The sequence below is a fragment of the Chelmon rostratus genome, chromosome 4 (assembly GCF_017976325.1).
Source record: "Chelmon rostratus isolate fCheRos1 chromosome 4, fCheRos1.pri, whole genome shotgun sequence".
Taxonomy (NCBI): Eukaryota; Metazoa; Chordata; class Actinopteri; order Chaetodontiformes; family Chaetodontidae; genus Chelmon; species Chelmon rostratus.
The window spans coordinates 5,213,494-5,231,950 of record NC_055661.1 but is presented as its reverse complement, the minus strand read 5'-3'; the positions used below and the strand labels follow the sequence as shown (position 1 = coordinate 5,231,950).

General features: G+C 42.9%; 1 protein-coding gene across 1 annotated transcript in view; it reads left to right on the top strand.

Annotated features, from left to right (window-relative positions):
* The first annotated feature begins 2,654 nt into the window (after positions 1-2,654).
* Positions 2,655-18,457, top strand: part of LOC121605351 (adenylate cyclase type 1-like) — a 42,810-nt gene continuing 27,007 nt past the window's right edge. The window contains exons 1-5 of the mRNA XM_041935229.1: positions 2,655-3,269; positions 4,978-5,127; positions 9,896-10,014; positions 14,695-14,806; positions 18,279-18,406. Of these exons, the coding sequence (XP_041791163.1) occupies positions 2,655-3,269; positions 4,978-5,127; positions 9,896-10,014; positions 14,695-14,806; positions 18,279-18,406 (1,124 nt within the window). The remainder of the gene's footprint in view (positions 3,270-4,977; positions 5,128-9,895; positions 10,015-14,694; positions 14,807-18,278; positions 18,407-18,457) is intronic.

The following is an 18,457-nucleotide window of genomic DNA, read 5'->3' as shown; positions in this document are numbered from 1 at the left end:
GATAGTGGGTATTGACCACAAAGTAATTGATTGTATGCATGTAGAGACTTTTTGTTAGGAGAGCCCAAAGTGCTTCACATTGACTTCTTCATTGATGAGCCAGTCCATTGACTTCCTCAGAGATCTTAGCCCTCTGTCGCACATGTGAAACAAAAAGCAAGGTCACTGCTCAGGCCACCAAGACACCTGCATTAAGTACGTATATATATGTGTACTAAAGAGGAACGTTTCAAGATTTTAAATGCCTGTTGTTTTGGCCTCCTGTGCGAGGAGACGATTAAGCTGTAAGATGTCATTAAGACATAAATGCTCATACAGGATGTTATTATTATCCTGGCCTAATTTTCACATTTCAATCCGACTGACATGCAACTGTCATCATCTATGTGTCCTGTGCTTGAACTATTGAATGGTGAATTAAGCAAAGAGGACAACTGCCCTGGAGACCAAGACCCCCAAAGCCCCCCTCAAAAAAGCAGCTTCAGTGCCATTTTTTTAAACTGTAATTTTGTTTGGCAGTATTGGAATACACGCCGATAAAACACAACAGACGCTGAGGTGACAAGTGCCAAGGTTTCTGTTGAATTTACCGGATCCCTTTTGTCATAGCGGTTACTAATCTACCTGTGGTCCACACACTGGAATACGTCCAAATAAAACATGAATTAAATAATGAAAGCAAGATCCCCACACAGCACACCTGGGGCCATGTAATATTCCAGCAGAGCAGTACTGTACACAATCCACACATGAGATTAATAAAACTTATTTTACCCCCCCATACAGGTTCATTTGGCTATGCAAACACTGTGAACATGTTCTGGTAAAGCTTTTTTTTGTGTTCCTGGTTCCTGTTTTGAACTAGTACTATCATTGCACACTCTTACTCCATCTGTAGCCGTGATATATTAGAGTTATGATGATGACAGTGAGAAGAGTAACAGATGCACCTGAACGTGTCACACTGTCACTTTTGTACTTACGCCTCCATGTAGGATCTTATTGGTAAATATATGTAATGCACATAGATGCACACACAATATCGTGTACATGCACATCACTCATTCCTGTTATAGGACTTGTGCTCAAGTGGGCTCTTCTTGAAACCATTTCTGGATATCCTGAAAACCTCTGCTGTGAGTTATCTTTCCATATTGCATGTTTACATCTAAGTCCCCCTATGATAATATTCGTATTATTTTCATTGAAGTAGGCCTTTATGGTGTTACCATTTGCTCTGCAACTACCGACTTTCAACTTGAGGTGTAAACTCATTAAACTCCGATTAAATTTGACATCACGCTAAAAAAAAAAAAAAAAAAGTAAACACCTTCTATTTTGCATGGATCTATTCTATTTGAATATAAGCAAATTTCTGGATATCCTGATATCTGCTCGTTACATTCTTATATAACACGTTTTTTTTCCCTCTTCTTGTCTTTTAGTCTACTAGACTGCCTTTTTGGTTTTGCAGCTGCTGCTGTTTTGCACACAATTTACCCCTCCCCACATCGTCGCATATTCAAATTCAAGTTCAACTAAATGAGAACTCAGTATCGTCCTGCTTTGGCGATACATTTTCCACTCTGCCAGTATTTGCTCTGCAGCGAAGTAAAAAAAAAAGTCACATTAAATAACCTATAGCATACATGCACAAACTATGCAAACATGCACGAAACATGCCCTCAACCGTAACAATGGTGCATCACACTTGGGCAAGCACGTCATCATTATTGCATTTTCACCGTTAATTCGGCAGGAGAGCGCTATTTTTAGTCCAGTCTCTAACGCGTTTTTGTGTTCATTCTCTGTGTGAAATGAGCACCTGAGTGTGCAATAAAATATATGAGGGGAAGAGATGCGGGAAAGACCAAATTGTTGCTATATTGGACCATCCACCGGTGCAGCTGGTCTATTTTTAGCTGGGAACTACATCAGCTCTGACTGCAGACACTGTGAGGGGAAATCACCAGCGCTGTTTTGCTGCTGTCTTCACCCAACCGCTGACATTTCACTCAAGCGAATTAAAGCAGGAGAAGCGCGCACGCACGCACGCACGCACACAGACACACACATTATATTAATACATTAATATTCACTGTGTGTGTGTTTGTGTGCGAGCTGTGCGTCTCAGAGGCGGAAGAGAGAAAGCCCGGAGAAAATACTGTCACATTATTATATTCATTTTTGTGACAAGGGCTGTTCACTGAGCCTCGTGGTGAGGTGTTTTGACTACCATCATACGCACCATCATACGCAAGCGTGATCCTTCCTGTGAGTCCTGTTAGCGCGCAGGATCACCGGTAACCCTGTCTGAGGCACCGCAGGTGGTCCGAGAGAGAGAGAGAGAGACACACACACAGAGAGGGAGAGAAATGGGGAGAGAGAGAGACAGAGACAGAGAGACAGGCAGAGAGAGAGAGTGAGAGAGGCAGGCGTGCTGCACATTGGTCGGGCCACTTTTCTGACGACGCACCAACAATCGTCAACCTGTGGATAGGGCGCGCGGTGCTCTGTCGTCTCCGCTGCCACCCTCTCCCCTCTGACACCGAGCCCCACATCCAGGACGCATGAACTGGGAGAGGGTGCCGGTTCGATTCCCCACCGGAGGAGAGGAACCGAAAAGTTGAGGGGTCGTGCGCCATCCCCGCTTCATGAATGGCCGGAACATGGAGGAGATGCCATTTGAAAGAGTCAAGACCCGGCGGAAGAAGGGTCGCTGCCCGGCCGGTGCTCCACTGGGCGCCATCGTCTGCGAGGACGAGTTCAACACACAGGAGCTGGAGGCTCTCTTCCAGAACTACAACCTGAAGCTGGAGCAGACCGCCACCCTCAAAGCGCTGGCGGTGCTCATCGTGGCCGCGTCGTCGCTGTCCCTGGTGGAGCTGCTGTCCAGCCCGCGTCTCACCTTGTCCAAGGGCTCCTACCCGGTGCACTGCGTGGTGTTCTTGTCGCTGTTTATCGTCACCAACGTCAAATACCTGCAGGTGACGCAGCTGCAGCAAATAGCGAAGCTGGCCCTGCTGTTCAGCTTCACCTTTGCGCTGCTCTGCTGCCCGTTCCCGCTGGCGCTCGGCACGTCGGAGCTGGTGAGCGCCGCTGCCCCTGAGCAAGGCGTGTGGCAGCTCATGCTGGTCACCCTCGTGGCTTACGTGCTGCTGCCGGTGCGGACGCTGCTGGCTGTGCTGTTCGGGGTGATGCTGGCTGCGTCCCACTTCATTGTCATAGCGACGTCGGTCACGGGAAGGAAACAGAGGCTGTGGAGACCGGTAAGTGCTGCACCTGCATCCAGGTCAGCTCTTCAGTCACTCAACCAACTCTGTTGTCTTAAGCTTAGAGAACAATTCTTTCGCTTTTCACGTAAGCCGTCATCATGTCAAACAGGTGGAGGTAGTTCACTCAAAAGACTACAGTCCAAGCACCTGTGAGCAACTGCTCCAGTGTAGAAGACGGTAGGTGTACTGGGACGCTCCCAGCTGGGCTGTAAAGTAACCGTGTGAATGTAAAGTGATGCTGAGAAACAGCATGCTCATTTACCAATGCTGAGCAAATGGTTAAAAACAGCCTCAGTGATCGGGCTTAGCTCCAGGATACCGTAGCTGCAAAATTGGAAAAGAAAGTTTCACTTTTGCGCACCGCGGTAATGCAGCAGAGGAGCTGTCCAGCTGTCAGTGCTGAAACTGGTGAGGCTCCTGCAGAGTCTCACACAGCTCAGTGCTTATTCTCCACTGGTCCTTGTGCCACAGATTGCAGGTAGAAGTAATAATTTTAGTATTTAGGTTTGCTTTCCCTACATCAACATCTTGTTAGAATGTGATTTCTGAGATATTTCTGGTCTTATACAACAGTGGTTCCCAACCTTTCTGACTTGTCAACTCTAAAATGAAACTATGTCTACTTGTGACCCTTCCTCAGTTTACAAATGCCATTAGGTTTTGATCAGTTCCATTAAAGTTCAATTAACTCTTCCTTCTCAAATTATTTCAATTTAAATTCTTAGGAGGCCGAAGATGTAAAATTATCCAGCAATACATGAGCAAAGTGGAGGGATCAGAAAAAAGTCAGATTTTTTCCCTGCTCTCCTATTCTACTCAACTCAGGTTTATCTTGAGCCCCAAGTTGGGAACCACTTGTGATTTAATGCATTAACTCAGTGGTTCCCAACCTGTTTGTGACTCCTTTAAATGAAGCAATGTCTACTTATCATCACTAGATGCAGTTCAACCAAAGGGTAATCTTTTTCTATTTTCAGAACCATTAGGAGGTAAAATTACTCACTAATTTAGCAGAAAAATCTCAGGGATTAGAGGAAAGTCTGAGAAAATAAACATCACTTTGTGTAGCAGAAACATATTTTTGTTAATTTTTTTTGTTTTGTTAATCTTCTCACGGCCTCTCAGGTTTAATTTGCGATCACTTTGTGGGGGCCCAGACCCTTCGCTTGGACACCAATACACTATAGCCGGGAGCGTTCCCTTGCTTCGGTTTTGCTTATGACTTACAGTATGAACTAGAAGTTCTGTTTATGAGGTGGTGCTTTGCTGGTCACCATAAGGAGAAAATCTACCATCCATCTGGCTGGGCTGGATTAGAGCGTTTCTTTGACCTTTCACCTCTGACCTTTTAGGAATCGACGACACAGAGTGGCTGCACAGTTCGTCATCCAAATTAAGTGTTTGACACGATCAATAGTTTCTGATCATTTACCTATAATGCACTTTGTCAGTCCCACTGTATATCTGTTGTACTTTAAGTCACACCTAGAATTCATGTTGTAATGGTTGTGCTGACCTTCATTTCTACCATTCAATCCATCCTGTGGATTAATCAAGGATTGTGATGTCTAATCTAGCCAGGATGTATGATTGCACACAGAAACGCACATATGGACACGTGTGTTCCTTCAGGCTCACATGCACATACAGAATGTAGCTGCTGCCAGCTTTGGCTGACATGTCTGCTCTTGTTTGTGTGCAGCTGGTGGCCAATGCGGTGCTGTTCACCAGCGTCAACTTGTCGGGGGTGTTTGTGAGGATTCTCACCGAGCGCACCCAGAGGAAAGTCTTCCTGCAAGCCCGCAACTGCATCGAGGAGAGGCTGAGGCTGGAGGACGAGAATGAGAAGCAGGTGAGGCGTGAATCCGCACACACGCGAACTCACAAAAATGCACAGATGGAGGGAGAAACAGCAGAATGGGAGCAAGATGACGAAGACTTGCATCCACACGTTTCTCTGGCGCGGATGTTCAAGAAATCTTTGCGGTCTCTTGAGAAGTTTTTTTTTTAAAGGTTTCAGGTGCCAATGTATTCTAACAACCTGCCCACAGGCACGCAGTAACTATGACAGCAGCTATTTAAGGAAAGAACAATTACTGTGGCACATGCACCAGCGCCACACATTCCACCCCCTCCGCGCACACCTACATGTAGCGATTTAACAAAGGAGCAATCAGGCAACTTTAACACACAGAAACACTTTGTTATGCGCCGCACCCTCCTCACCCGCCATGTATACCAAACCCACCCACACCAGTTGTTAAATGGAAAATTAATTATCCCATGTATGTAATATGCCTCTATGCGCGTCTCACCTTCCTTATACACAACATTCGTGAGCGCACACGCACACTTAGCACCTGTGCTTTGTAGATTAGATGATGATATGCTGTGTTTTCCCCGGCAGTAACAGGCTCCCTTCTGACAGGTAATTACACAAGCAGATTGCTTTCATGGCCTCCCTACTCCAGTAAAGGTCACAGTTTATCTGGGTGAGTGAAACACACACAGACCCCTGATTGGGATCTATCAACAGCCAGCCAACAGCCCGCAACCAGGCTGCTGTTTATGTGCCCACGAACAAACGTCTCAGATTTCAATTTCACCCATCAAACAGGTCTCTGGTTATCACTCTGGATTTTGCTCGGGTCTTGGCTTTGGGAGGGATCCATAGGTACATTGATTCCTGAATGTGTAGGCTATGTGCTGTACATGTAGGTGGTACAATTGACGTCTCAGCTCAATAGCAATCTCAGGACCCTGAAGCAATGCGTAGTCTTCCCTTGACTCAGGTGAAGCGTTCAGGAACCACAGGAAAATACAACACCTGTTCCTACATGCTCGTATCTAAACGACAAAATAACTTCGGGACTGCAACAAAAAAAGGTCAACCTGTGAGCTTCTTTAAACCTTTAAACCGCATCACACAGTCTTCATTGCATATTTTTGCATATTTGTGATTTCCTCAGTAGTCATGGAGACTCATCTGTTGACATGTGAGCTCAGTAGCTGTCATTGCTCCTTCCGAAGCACTTTTAGGACTTTGAATTTAAGCATCAACATTCATTCTTGACTGGAAATAGTAGTTTGACAAATAAAAGTTGAATCTCAGGGTCCACTCACTAACTTTATCCTGACCTTTCAGCAGCTATTGAGCTTGTACTTCAACAGAATGCATCTCCATGACAACCGAGCAAACTCAATCTGATGAAGATTGTGTCATGGATGAAAGCTCCATGAAAAAGGTTGTATGTGGACCTTTAGTTGGGATTGCTCTGCCAAACTACCTTTTCCATTATCACGACCATGACTAAAGCAATTAATGCAAATGTTATCTGATTTCCCAACTCTATGATTAAGGATTGGTTAAAATTATGTAAATAAAACTACTTGGTCAAGGATTATAGGAAGGTCAAAGGTCACCCTCAGCCCGTTTTGAGAAAGAACAGTCATTTTAGAGGTGACCAGAAAGTCTAGAAAAACGTAACTCATTTGCACCAGTAAAACCTAATAGGTGGACATTGAATTACAATATTTTTTCAAATAGTTTCATTGAACTTTCATTCTTAAAGGGCCAGTGTGTAGGATTTAGTGGCATCTCGTGGTGAGGTCGCAGATTGTAACCCCCTAAACACCCCTTGACAAACACGAAAAGTGCTCTGCAGAGCCAGTGTTTGGTTTGTCCATTCTGACCTGCCATAGAAACATGGTGGTGCAACATCTGTGGAAGAGAACCTGCTCCCTCTGTACATATAAAGACCCATTTAAAGGTAATGAAAACACAACAATTCTTATTTTCATTGATTATACACCAATGAAAGCCTATCTGTGAATATTATATTGCATTTCTGCAAAAAAAAAATCCCCCTAAATACCGACATACTGGACCTAAACACAACACATGTTAAATCAAACATATTTAGTGCTTGAACAAACAACCCTTGCTGTGATTTTTCTAGTGAGGAGGATTATGTTGTTATTAGATGACATATATTCATCCGACTGTGCTTATAATATTAAATTATACCAGTATTTTATATCTGGAGAATTAAAGCCTTTCCAAAACCTGTGAAGAAGTCATGCAAACCTCAAAGCTTGACACACCAATCAGTTTGATCACACAAGCACCAAGTGACCTCAGTGACATTTGGACCCAGCATTGACCCAAATTTCTTCCCAAAGTGGGAATACAAGAGTATCTTCCCCCTTAACTGCACACGTATAAATGTTATTTTTTGACGTTGTCAACACATATCATCAGGAATCACTCCATCCTTTTGGCCTTAATAAAAGTTACTGAGCTTCCTTCTTACTTTTTGTAGTTAATTATCCATATCAATAACCATTAGGGATAGGCGAAATGACCATATATGTTGTGAAAATGAAATTTGTCAACCATCAAAGACTTTGCTTTTCTGTTTGTACCACGGTAGCTGCCCCCTTCATCCTCCTGCATTAGAGCAATGACAATGCTGCAAATCGATGTGCAGGATTGATTAACAAACTGTTCAGCACGTTGTAAGACTTCCATCGACAAGTACCTTCATTTGTGAGTAATTTAATTAATTTGATAAAATAAAAACAGTCAAATGACATTGTTGTCTTCTTATGACAAGAGTCTTTTGTTGAATTCCTTCAGTTCAGTTTTTGTGGGAATTTCCCCTTCTTGTTAATCTGGAGGACAGGAAATGCTCTTGCTAATGTGAGAGAAAGTGAGCCAGTGGTTCATTAATAAACCAGAACGAGGAGTCTTAGTCAAACAGAGCACACGGTGAATTAAGCCTGGGACACATCAGACAAATGGGAATCTTTGATGTGCAATTCTAGCATGTTCAGGAAGCGATTAATAAAGCAGGTGAATGAATGATCTTTTTCAAGCAGCCTCACACTTTGGTTATCGCGATTTTTACGCCTGACACACGTGTAGAAGTTCACATGTGGACGAACGCACCCTGACACACACTTTCACGCATGGCCTCCATCAGTAAGTGTGATGGCTCTTTCTAAAAGCTGCTCAGCGGTTTAGTTTTTATTCACAGGTGAGGAGCAGTTGTGTGAATGGATGTATAATGTGAAACGGTGTCGAAGGGAGACACAGGAGAGCCCCAGCTGCTTTTATAACTCTGTCTCTCAACAGCTATTCAGCAGAGCATCCTGATGATTCATCGTGCATTCACAACCATTTGACATCCTGCTAGAGTCGGACTTTATGCTGCTGCAACTGAGATGATTCACACAAACAAAAACACGCTGATCTGCGGAGATACTACATCAGGCTGCGCTGAATACAATCAGCTGATGAGTCGATTTGACAGAAAATCAATCGACAACAATTTTGATTATTTTTTAACCCTTTAATTTACAAATTCTCCAGTTCTAGCTTGTCAAATGTGAGGGATCAGTCCAGTATCCCTGTTGGCAGATTCTGCACCTCACGGTTTGCATGCAGTGCAAACATTCAGTCATGTAGCTTTTCTCTGAGGAAGAAACTGAGACTGTGTAAGTCTTGGTGGTGGATGGGATCGCAGGGCGTCTGATTTTAATGCAACTTTTTATGAACCACATGTTAATGTTGCCAAATCTTAACTTAACATTTTATTTGCCATAGCCACAGTTTCCCACTAACTTTAACTCCACAACAGTTGCCATTGATTGCAAAATGACAGAATTATAAAAACACTGATGCTTATTTTAAAAAAAAAATTACATCACCGTCAATATGATCGATGTGATTGTTTTCCATGAATCCAAAAATCATTTATACACTAATAATTATCATTGGTACCTCCATCTCCATTTGGTCCAACATCTCCTAAATCAAAATAAGTATTTTTTTCATGCCTAAGGTAAGGTGCAGACTATTCATTATTTTTATCACTGATTAATGATTTGATGAATGAATTGTTTCACCTATGAAATGTCAGACAGTAGTGTGAACGCTTGTTAACGTTCTGAGAGTTCAGTGTTTTCAAATGTCTCTTTGAAACCGAAGATATTCAGTTGAGGGCTGCAACTACTGTAGTGATTACTTAAAATGACAGATTCGCTTGCTTATTACTTTTACATTCTGTGCATGAATATCAGAAGATTGTGAAAGAACATCCATCACCATTTCCTAAAAGCCAATGCAGCGTAGATACTCAGTTTATGATCATAAAAAAAGCAAATTTCACAAAATAAAATCCACCAGGTGATGTTTTGCATTTCAGCTTGACAAATGTCACAATTAATTGATTATCGAAATAGTAATTAATTTTCTGTGGATTAATTGATTAATTATTGTTTTAGGTGTAATTCAGATGACAGTGTTAAAGATTAGCAGTGAAACCTCACATTTGAGATGCTGGCACCATTGAATGTTTAAGAATGTTGCTTAACAGACTTTAATAAATATTCGATTCCAAAAATTGTCGGTTATTAATTTTCTGTTGATCAGCCTCTTTATTGACTGAGTAATTAGTTCACTACTAAACACAAAGAGTATGAGCAGTGTCATCTGGAGTGTGTGGATGTTTACACCAGAGTAAAGAGCAAATCGTTTCTATTTGTTTGCATTCATGTCCTCCCAGTTTAATGTTCTGACGCTGCCTCCTCTTCTGTTCTAACCCCTCCCTCCTCAGGAACGTCTGCTAATGAGCCTACTGCCCAGGAATGTTGCCATGGAGATGAAGGAGGACTTCCTGAAGCCGCCTGAGCGGATATTTCACAAGATCTACATCCAGCGTCATGACAATGTCAGGTATGTGGATGTCATGACAACTGTGTCCCGCAGAGGTCTGCGGAGCGGCTGGAGTGTTTTGATCCAGGTGTCACCTGCTGTGACGTCAAGGTCAAGAATAGAAGGAGAGCAATTAAGATCAGCCATTAACACAGACGCAATCAAACTACGTAAAGGTCAGAAGGAGGAAATGGATAGGACACTGTTGCCTGAGCACTTGCCACCAGCAGAAGATTAGAAAATGGTCATTTCCTCTGCCTCGTCATTCGTGGTGTCGCTACTTTGGAGAATGATTTCTCAATCCACGTCATAAATATATTAAACAAAGAAGTGATTGTATTTTATTAATTAAATATGAAACCTTTCAGCATTTTGTTTTGTAAGAAGCTCTGTAGCAGAATCCTAACTAGCTCCGAGTTATCCGCTGCATGTCATCAGAGGAATCATCAGTGAGATGCAGGCAACTTCTTTGTGACAAACTGGTTGGACATCTGTATGTCCTTAAAGCACACTGGTGACATTTTACCAAATGTTTTTCCGTTTCAGGAAAATGCTCTTAAGAAAACAGGCTCTTTGTAGCATTTAGACATCACGTTAGGAGAGTTCAGAATTTTGAAAGAATGAGATTTAGGGAATATTGAGGAGAGAGGCAGCTTTGTGGTGTATCAGATAACACATCTAAATCAATATTTCTACAATAACAATGTATGAAATAACAATGTGAAAACAATGTGACAGCGTGCAAGGGGTCTCTGGCAGTGATAGACCTACAGAGAATTATCACCTGAATCTGCAGCTCCTTGCAGCTTTATAGTCAGCTTCAGCTCATCGTTTAGCTGTCTGGCACACAGCTTTACTGCTTTGGTTCACTCTCTTTGCTCCCGTAGTGTTGTCTTTGGTCACGGTGAATAGTGAATACCTGGTGGAAAAAGTGGAGCATTTGGCCACTAAAGAGCCAGATAGCCCCCAGATAGTCAGACAGTCGGTGGAGACCAAAAGCAGAGTTAAAAAAGTGAATACTGCACACATGTGCTTCGGGTGGACAGATAAATAAGCAACTGTTTGCCAACAGGTTCACCATATCCGTTTGAAAGGTGATGGTGTGTCACTGTTATGTTCACAACTGATTTCCATGACGAAGTCTCACCTCATGACTAGTTTTGTTTTCTTGGATTCCAAATTGCAAGAAAATAACCATCCAGCCACTTTTGCATGTTGCTATCATAACATAACATAACATATCATAACATTAGATTGGAGAGACGAGTAATTAGGAATAATCAAAGGTTAACTTGTGGTTTTCAGTGACTGGAACTGGTTGATCCTGAGTCCAGAGTTTAAAGTTGGTCTCTTTACTGTCTACAAAAAGTGTCAATAACATACAGTAGAGATGCTGTTCATAATCATACAAAACGGTCATTAGGCATTGGTCTTAAATGACACCCCATGGATCATTTAATTGATAAGTGGATTTTAGTCTAGTAGTACAATAATAGTTGAGTAACTGTTTCTTGAATGGAAGCTAATCGTTTAAATTGGCTTTTGTCCGTCAGATAGATAGCATAGTGGGTTTTATCGGCTTGATGAAAGACAAAACCAAATAATTTCTGTTTCCAGCTGCCGTTTACTGCTGTTTCTGTTTTATATCATTGTGAAGTGAATATCTTTGGGTTTTGAACAGTTGCATCTTTCACTAATTCTAGACATCTAACAGACCAAACAATTAAATGACTAACTAATTAACCACTTTATCAAATGAAAACAACTGTAGGTTGGTAGATTAATCAACTGATTGAAATCAACCATCATTTATTAATCAACGATTTTCCTAATTGATCAATTGTTGAAGTCGTTTGTTAAGAAAAAAGATGTTCCAGTTTTGCTGATTTATCTCAGTTGAATCTGTCTGAATCAATTTGACGACACTCCCTTTGGTTCTGAGACGTAGTGACAGGCTTTTTTTTTTTTGTGCATCATTTTTTACAGTCTTGTCCTTGTGAATTTTATCAGCCTTTTCAGCAGCCACCTCTATTGCACTTGTAATGAATAAACTATTACAGAGCGTGAGAACCTGGCTGACTTTGAGCTGATTACATTCCAACGAGGCAGCAAAGAGAAGCAGAGAGCTGTATCAGTGCTGTTGAGTGTGGGAGTGGAGGGCTAGGTAGCATGTCAACAGCACTCCTGTCAAGAGACAATCCTCTCCACTCTCTGACTGCCTCTTTTTTCCTCTCTCCGTCTGTCTGTCTCTCTATCTGCTCGGCTCCCACACTCAGCCACAGCTCGGGAACGTCACCTCCCGTTCACCAGCCTTGCTGCCGCGCTGGCACTGGGCCAAACATCAGCTGCTGCACCCAGCGAGCCGACTCCCGCCCGTCTCCAGGGAGCCGCTGCAAACGCACAGACGCGCACGTAAACACATGGCGCAAAAAAAAAACAAAAAACAAACATCAGCTTTATTTTGCCGAGCAGGGGCGTAACATCTCCCTGATCTGGCCCCCCTTTGATGTGGCCTCGAGAACGTTTGATCGCATACCTATTTAGCTCCACCACCGCTCTGGTCCCCCCCCCGCCTCCTTTCTTCCCCTCTGCCATCCTCTCGGCTTCTCCTCCTCACCCACCACACGCCAGCACAACCTACAGCACCGTTCAGAGACGAATCACACAACAGAGCTCCTCCTGTCGAGCAGCCGTCGTGATCCCGGCTTTACATACATCAGGCTCCTGAGCAACTATACTGCAGTGCAAAAAAGAGCAACTCAGTCACGCTGCAGAGGAAGTCAGTCCCTCCTCATGCTATTAGAGCTGGGTATTGAACCCACTTACTGGGAACCGACCAAAAACCGTCACGTACAGCTGCTGGTGTTCGGACAGCATTTAACGAGATTGTTCTCACGAGAAAAAAGCTAAAAGTCCCATGTTACTGTGGTGAGAATCAAGCAAGTTAAGTGAGTCCCTGCCATAAGTCAAGCGAGACAAATCCAGTGGTTGCACCGGTCAAGCAAGTCAAGTGATGACGAAATTCTGATGCACAGTGATAAACAATTAAAATTAATGTTGTATTATAGAGAGCAGAGAAAGGGGGTCTCATGTCATGAGAATACTACCATCACACCTGTAAGCATTTAGTCATGAGCAGGTAGCTGTGTTAGCTAGAAACGTGCCAGCAACTGGTTATGTGGCCTCCAATCAGTCCCCCTGATTGTCTTTTGCATTAACGATGTCTACTCAATATAATGTAGAAACAATTTTTGCAAAAACAAGTCAAACATGGCTTAATCTTAACATTTCCCTCTAATGTCTAACCAGCAACATGTTTTAAAGTTAGGACAGCATCACAAAAGACTGGGAAAGTTGTAGAATGCTCCAAAAACACCTGTTTGGATCATTCCAACAGGTGCACTGGTAACAACTGCTTACAGTTCTTCCAGGGGGGACCATCAATGTCTGAACCAACCTTCATGATAATCCATCTATGAGTTGAAACATTTCACTCAAAACCACAAATGTCAACCTCATGGCGGCACAAGAAAAAGGTTGGGGGTCACCAAAGTCAGTAGGTCATTTGGGAACAATATCCGGCATCCAAAGTGGTGAACCATCTGGCCTACCAACTCACCAACATGCCATCCCTACTACCACAGCACTATTTTGGCTAAAAACACAGACAAAAAAAGAGAAAAAAAACACACAAAGTCCACTCATTAGCTTTTCCCAGAGCTTTCAACTGCATCTCACAGCTTTTTCAGAGATAGAGTTTTCTCAGTTGCCATGGAAATAGCCCAGATAGTTCAACTGAGGTATCTCCATCCGCTGATGACGACTGTAAGAAACGGATAATAGATCTGGATAAGCTAGTGGGTGGACTTAAAAAAATATTTATTTTCTATATGCCAAAATCATACAAATGATTTTTGTAGCAGACTTCCTGCTGATAGAATGTACCAATGTGTTGCTTCAGGCAAGCCAATAACAAACGAGGTATTTTGCTGTTTTAAGACTTCTTTTTTTTAAGACTTATTTTGGATAAATAAAAAGAACAGTTTACTAGAAAAAAGTAAGAAAGTGAAAAAAGAGAAAGTAAGAAAGTACAAAAGTAAGACACTGTTATTGTTTCTGTCTCATCTCTAAAACTCAGATCTAGGATAAAACATTTTATATGATACCCAGCACGACACACAGCTCTAGCTCTGATGCCTTTACTCCACTGAGAGCAGTCATTTATTTATTTCTTTTTTTTGGACTGAGAGTCAATAAGATCTACAACACCTTGTTTTGTTGCCATCTGGCCTGCCTCTGAGCAAATGAATGAGGGGCTAAGTAGCTTTCAACACCTTCCTCATCCGCACTATAGCAGCTAGCCAGCAGCAGGCAATTTAGCTGTGTAATTGGTTTAGTGGTCTGCCTAAAAGACACCTTCACTTATCAGGGATTGCATTATGGTACTCGCTGCTTCACTTTTGATCGCCATTAGCCAATGTCTCTTCTCTGCTGTGATCTGTGGGTGTTTTGTGTCAAAAAGCATAGTCCAGTTAATATGTATACTTCCTCTGTTGCTGTTCAATACGTTTGTTTTGTGTATTAGAAACTGTAGAGTCCTACAGAACACAAGGAAGAAAAATATTCAGAATTAGCTGTCATGAGAAGTTGAGCTCTTTGCATCAGATTCTAATTTGGGTTTGTTTCTCTCGCTTCTGACAGCATCCTCTTTGCGGACATTGTGGGTTTCACCAGCCTGGCGTCTCAGTGTACAGCTCAGGAGCTGGTCAAACTGCTTAACGAACTCTTTGGGAAGTTTGACGAGCTGGCTACAGTAAGTAATCTTCCTTCATCGATGATCAGTGATCAGCACAGTGTGAACAGTTCATGCCACATATGCTTCTGTTAAAGTCTGTCCACAGCATGTAATATATTTATACGTATTCTCAGACTTTCACTCCAAACTCTTTGATTGAATATTCTCAGACTTTAAACCAGCTTTAATTGATCTTTTTGGTCACATAGGGCAGCAGAACAAGCCGTTAACATTAGCATATTATCACCTTTTAAAGTACAGTGGGATCTGTCTACTCTTTCTGACAAAAACAGCTGCCAGCTGTTAAAAATTAACTAGGTGACAGTTCTAAGACTGAACCAAACCAGTTAATATGAAGGTCCTAAAACCAAAATGATGAGCTGAAAGATGCTATGTAGAGCTGAACATAAAATGGTGCCATTTGTAAAGAAATGCAGGATGATTTAAATTCCATCTTCTGTTATGAGATTATGTCAATGAGCCATCTCAGACAGCCTACAGTGGGGGAGGCAGGTTGGCTGCAAGTGACTCCAAACAGTTGGTGAGCTCCTGTTTCCGCCTGTTGTTCTTCTGCAACACAGAGAGCCTCCAAGAAAACAAAATGTATTATCTAGTCCTGCAGCGAATTTATTCTGCCAAGCGATGTATTGATCCAATAGTGAAAGTAAAGCTGGAGAGGCTGACTGGCGTGGTGGAGGGGCAGGAGATGAAGGTCAAGAAGGACGAGGAACTGGATGGGGGAGACAGGGAGAGATGAGTGAACTGATTTTTAGAAAGAGGGGAGATAAGGGCTGAGGCTGTGTGTGTGTGTGTGTGTGTGTGTGTGTGTGTGTGTGTGTGAGCACTAGTGGGACTAGTCCACTTGATAAAGCGAGAGAGTATCTATGGTAGCACTCACTGTACGTCAGTAAGCCTGTGTAACGTTGTTCTCAGGGAAAGAAGATTAGGTGAGTGATAGGTTATCTGCCACCTGACTACTATAATCATAATAATACTGCATGGACACACACACACACACACACACACACACACACACAAACACACACACACACACACACATTCACTCATAGTTTTATCACCATAGTTTGCACTGCAGAGACATTAAGAGAGGCAGTAAGCCTAAGACACATGCTCATACACACAAACACACAGTTAAATACCCCCCCGGTGCACTTGTCAGAAATAATGGGGGGCAAAATCATCATAACTCAAGGCCCACTTACTAGTTCCATATGGAATTACCATATCTCACAGTCTTCATCACTCGATGGAGTCAGCTCTGTGAAGTAAAGCCAGTCCACTAACAAAGGCTGTCAGATGTGGTTGAAAACACAAGATAAGTAGATCTCGATTTACGGTTGTTTTGTCAAACTCTAGAACATTGAGTTAAATTTGACCATCAGCAATCAAAAGAATCGTTTCTAACACTGTGGCTTTTTTTTCAGCTTCTTTTTTGCTCCTTTTTACTGCACATTAATGGAGTCTCAGCTTTTCCTCAACTGTGCAGGCAGCTGTTTCCAGAAAACAAGCTCTGATTTATCCACTGTCCTGTGTGCCACTCGCCTGAGCTCCTCTTCTATGAGGGCAAGAGATCTCTTCAGACAGTTTACTCTTGCTTTCCACATGCACACACATATACACACATATGCACATGCGAAAGTCACATGATCAGCAGGATTATCCCTCTTCAGTTCATTCTGCATCTCAGCAATCAGTCATGGCTTAACGCCGGGAGAGACAGAGAGAGAGGAAGAGCAAGATACAAGGTGATATGTGGCTGGCTATCAGTGCTCCAGCACTCAGAAAGCCATTATATGGAAATCTTGTGATGAGGATATATTGTGTGCATGTGTGTGAGTGTGTAGCAGCAGCTGCATCCTAATTGAGATTTATACCCTGTCGTGTTAGCAAAGGAGAAATCCACTTTCAAACCGGCTCTGTCACAGCTGCTGAGCCTGCCTGACCGCTGTATGCTACACATCACGTTTATTGCCCGGAGGCTCAACCTAAACTTAACCTTAACAGACATGTACCTGACTTAACCCTAACCTTCCTCGAACCGTAATGAAGACAGAAATGAATCAAGCCAAACTCGGGACAGTGAATTTGTCTCCAATTTGGCAAAATGTCCACCATCGGCTGACTGAACAGCCAAAATGTGTCTCTTAAAACATACACAGATACCTCTCTCGAGACATGGCTTGGCGGTTTGCTGATAATTTCGCTCTCATTTCTGCTCACGCACACACACATGCACTCACTCACACACACTCTCTCTCTCTCTCTCTCCGTTTCTGTTCCTAGCGCTGGGATAATCATCCACGTTCTGAATTCTCATATCCTCCCACGTCAGAATCTTTCTGCTCCCGTGAGCAGAAAACCAGAGCACCCCGTCTCCTCTCTTCTCATCTCCGCCTCTTACCCTGCAGTTGTCATGAATCCTCTGAATGTGTGTGTGTGTTTGTCACTCAGAGGTTGCCTGCAGGCTAAGCTTTATGGGGTCTACCATTACGATTTTCTGATGACTGTGAGCGATACAGTGCGGACTGGAAACCCTGTACGTGCGACAAAACCAAAGTACCTGTACAGTATGTCTGAATGCAACCATGCTGCTGTTTGTGCTTTTTTGCAGGTGTGTTTGTGTGTCTTCGTGTGTCATAAAGGTGTTTGTGTGTGTGTGTGTCATCGATGCAGAGTTTGTGCACAATGTGCACTGTGACAAATAGCTGATCTGTCTGGGAATGTGTGGGCGGGATTCTACTTCAAGAGCATGTCGGAGCAATTAGGGTTGGCCTCAACTACAAACATACACATGGTTGCCCAAGTACACACATCTGATTTACATGAGCAGAGCTGAGCATCCATGCAGCTTCTGTACAGTCAGATCTCCTGTAACATGAGAAAAAGTGCAGTCATCTTCTCAACGTTAAGCGTGAACAACTTTCGGCTGTTACATGTAGAAAAGGTCTACAGATGTACGTACATCATGCTCTGTGTTTAGGCACAGGAGTGATTTTAGCTAAGTGCTAATGCACAATGCTAAAAATGCTTAAACAGATTTCTACCATGGCCAACACTGTGCTTGTTATGCTAACATTTGTTAATTATCCCTGAACATGAAGTTCCAGCTCAGGCTGATGGGAATGTCCTATGTTCTGCAGGTAAGTTTAGAGCTGATGTTGGTGTTAGAGGAAAAAAATAACAGATGACTAAACTTATTACAATTCATCCTGAACCACATTTCAAGACACTCAGTCTGGACCAAAATGTCAGACCAATCAACAGGCTGACGTTGCCATCCCTACAGCCACATCACTTACATGGCTAAGAAGGAGCAGTGATGGCAACGGGCTACATGCCACCCTCGCTTTCTGACTTTCACATTAACATATGATAACACATTTCTCTAGTGTGTCTGACGTTGTCCATCTGGCAAACTGCAGTAGGTTGTTTCAGACAACCATCTGTCCATCTCTTTGTGTGTCTGTAGGAGAACCACTGCAGGAGGATAAAGATCCTGGGGGACTGTTACTACTGTGTGTCGGGACTGACCCAACCCAAAGCAGACCACGCCCACTGCTGTGTGGAGATGGGACTGGACATGATTGACACAATAGCGTGAGTCACACACACTGACACACAAACTTACATCTCCTCTGTAACATGACT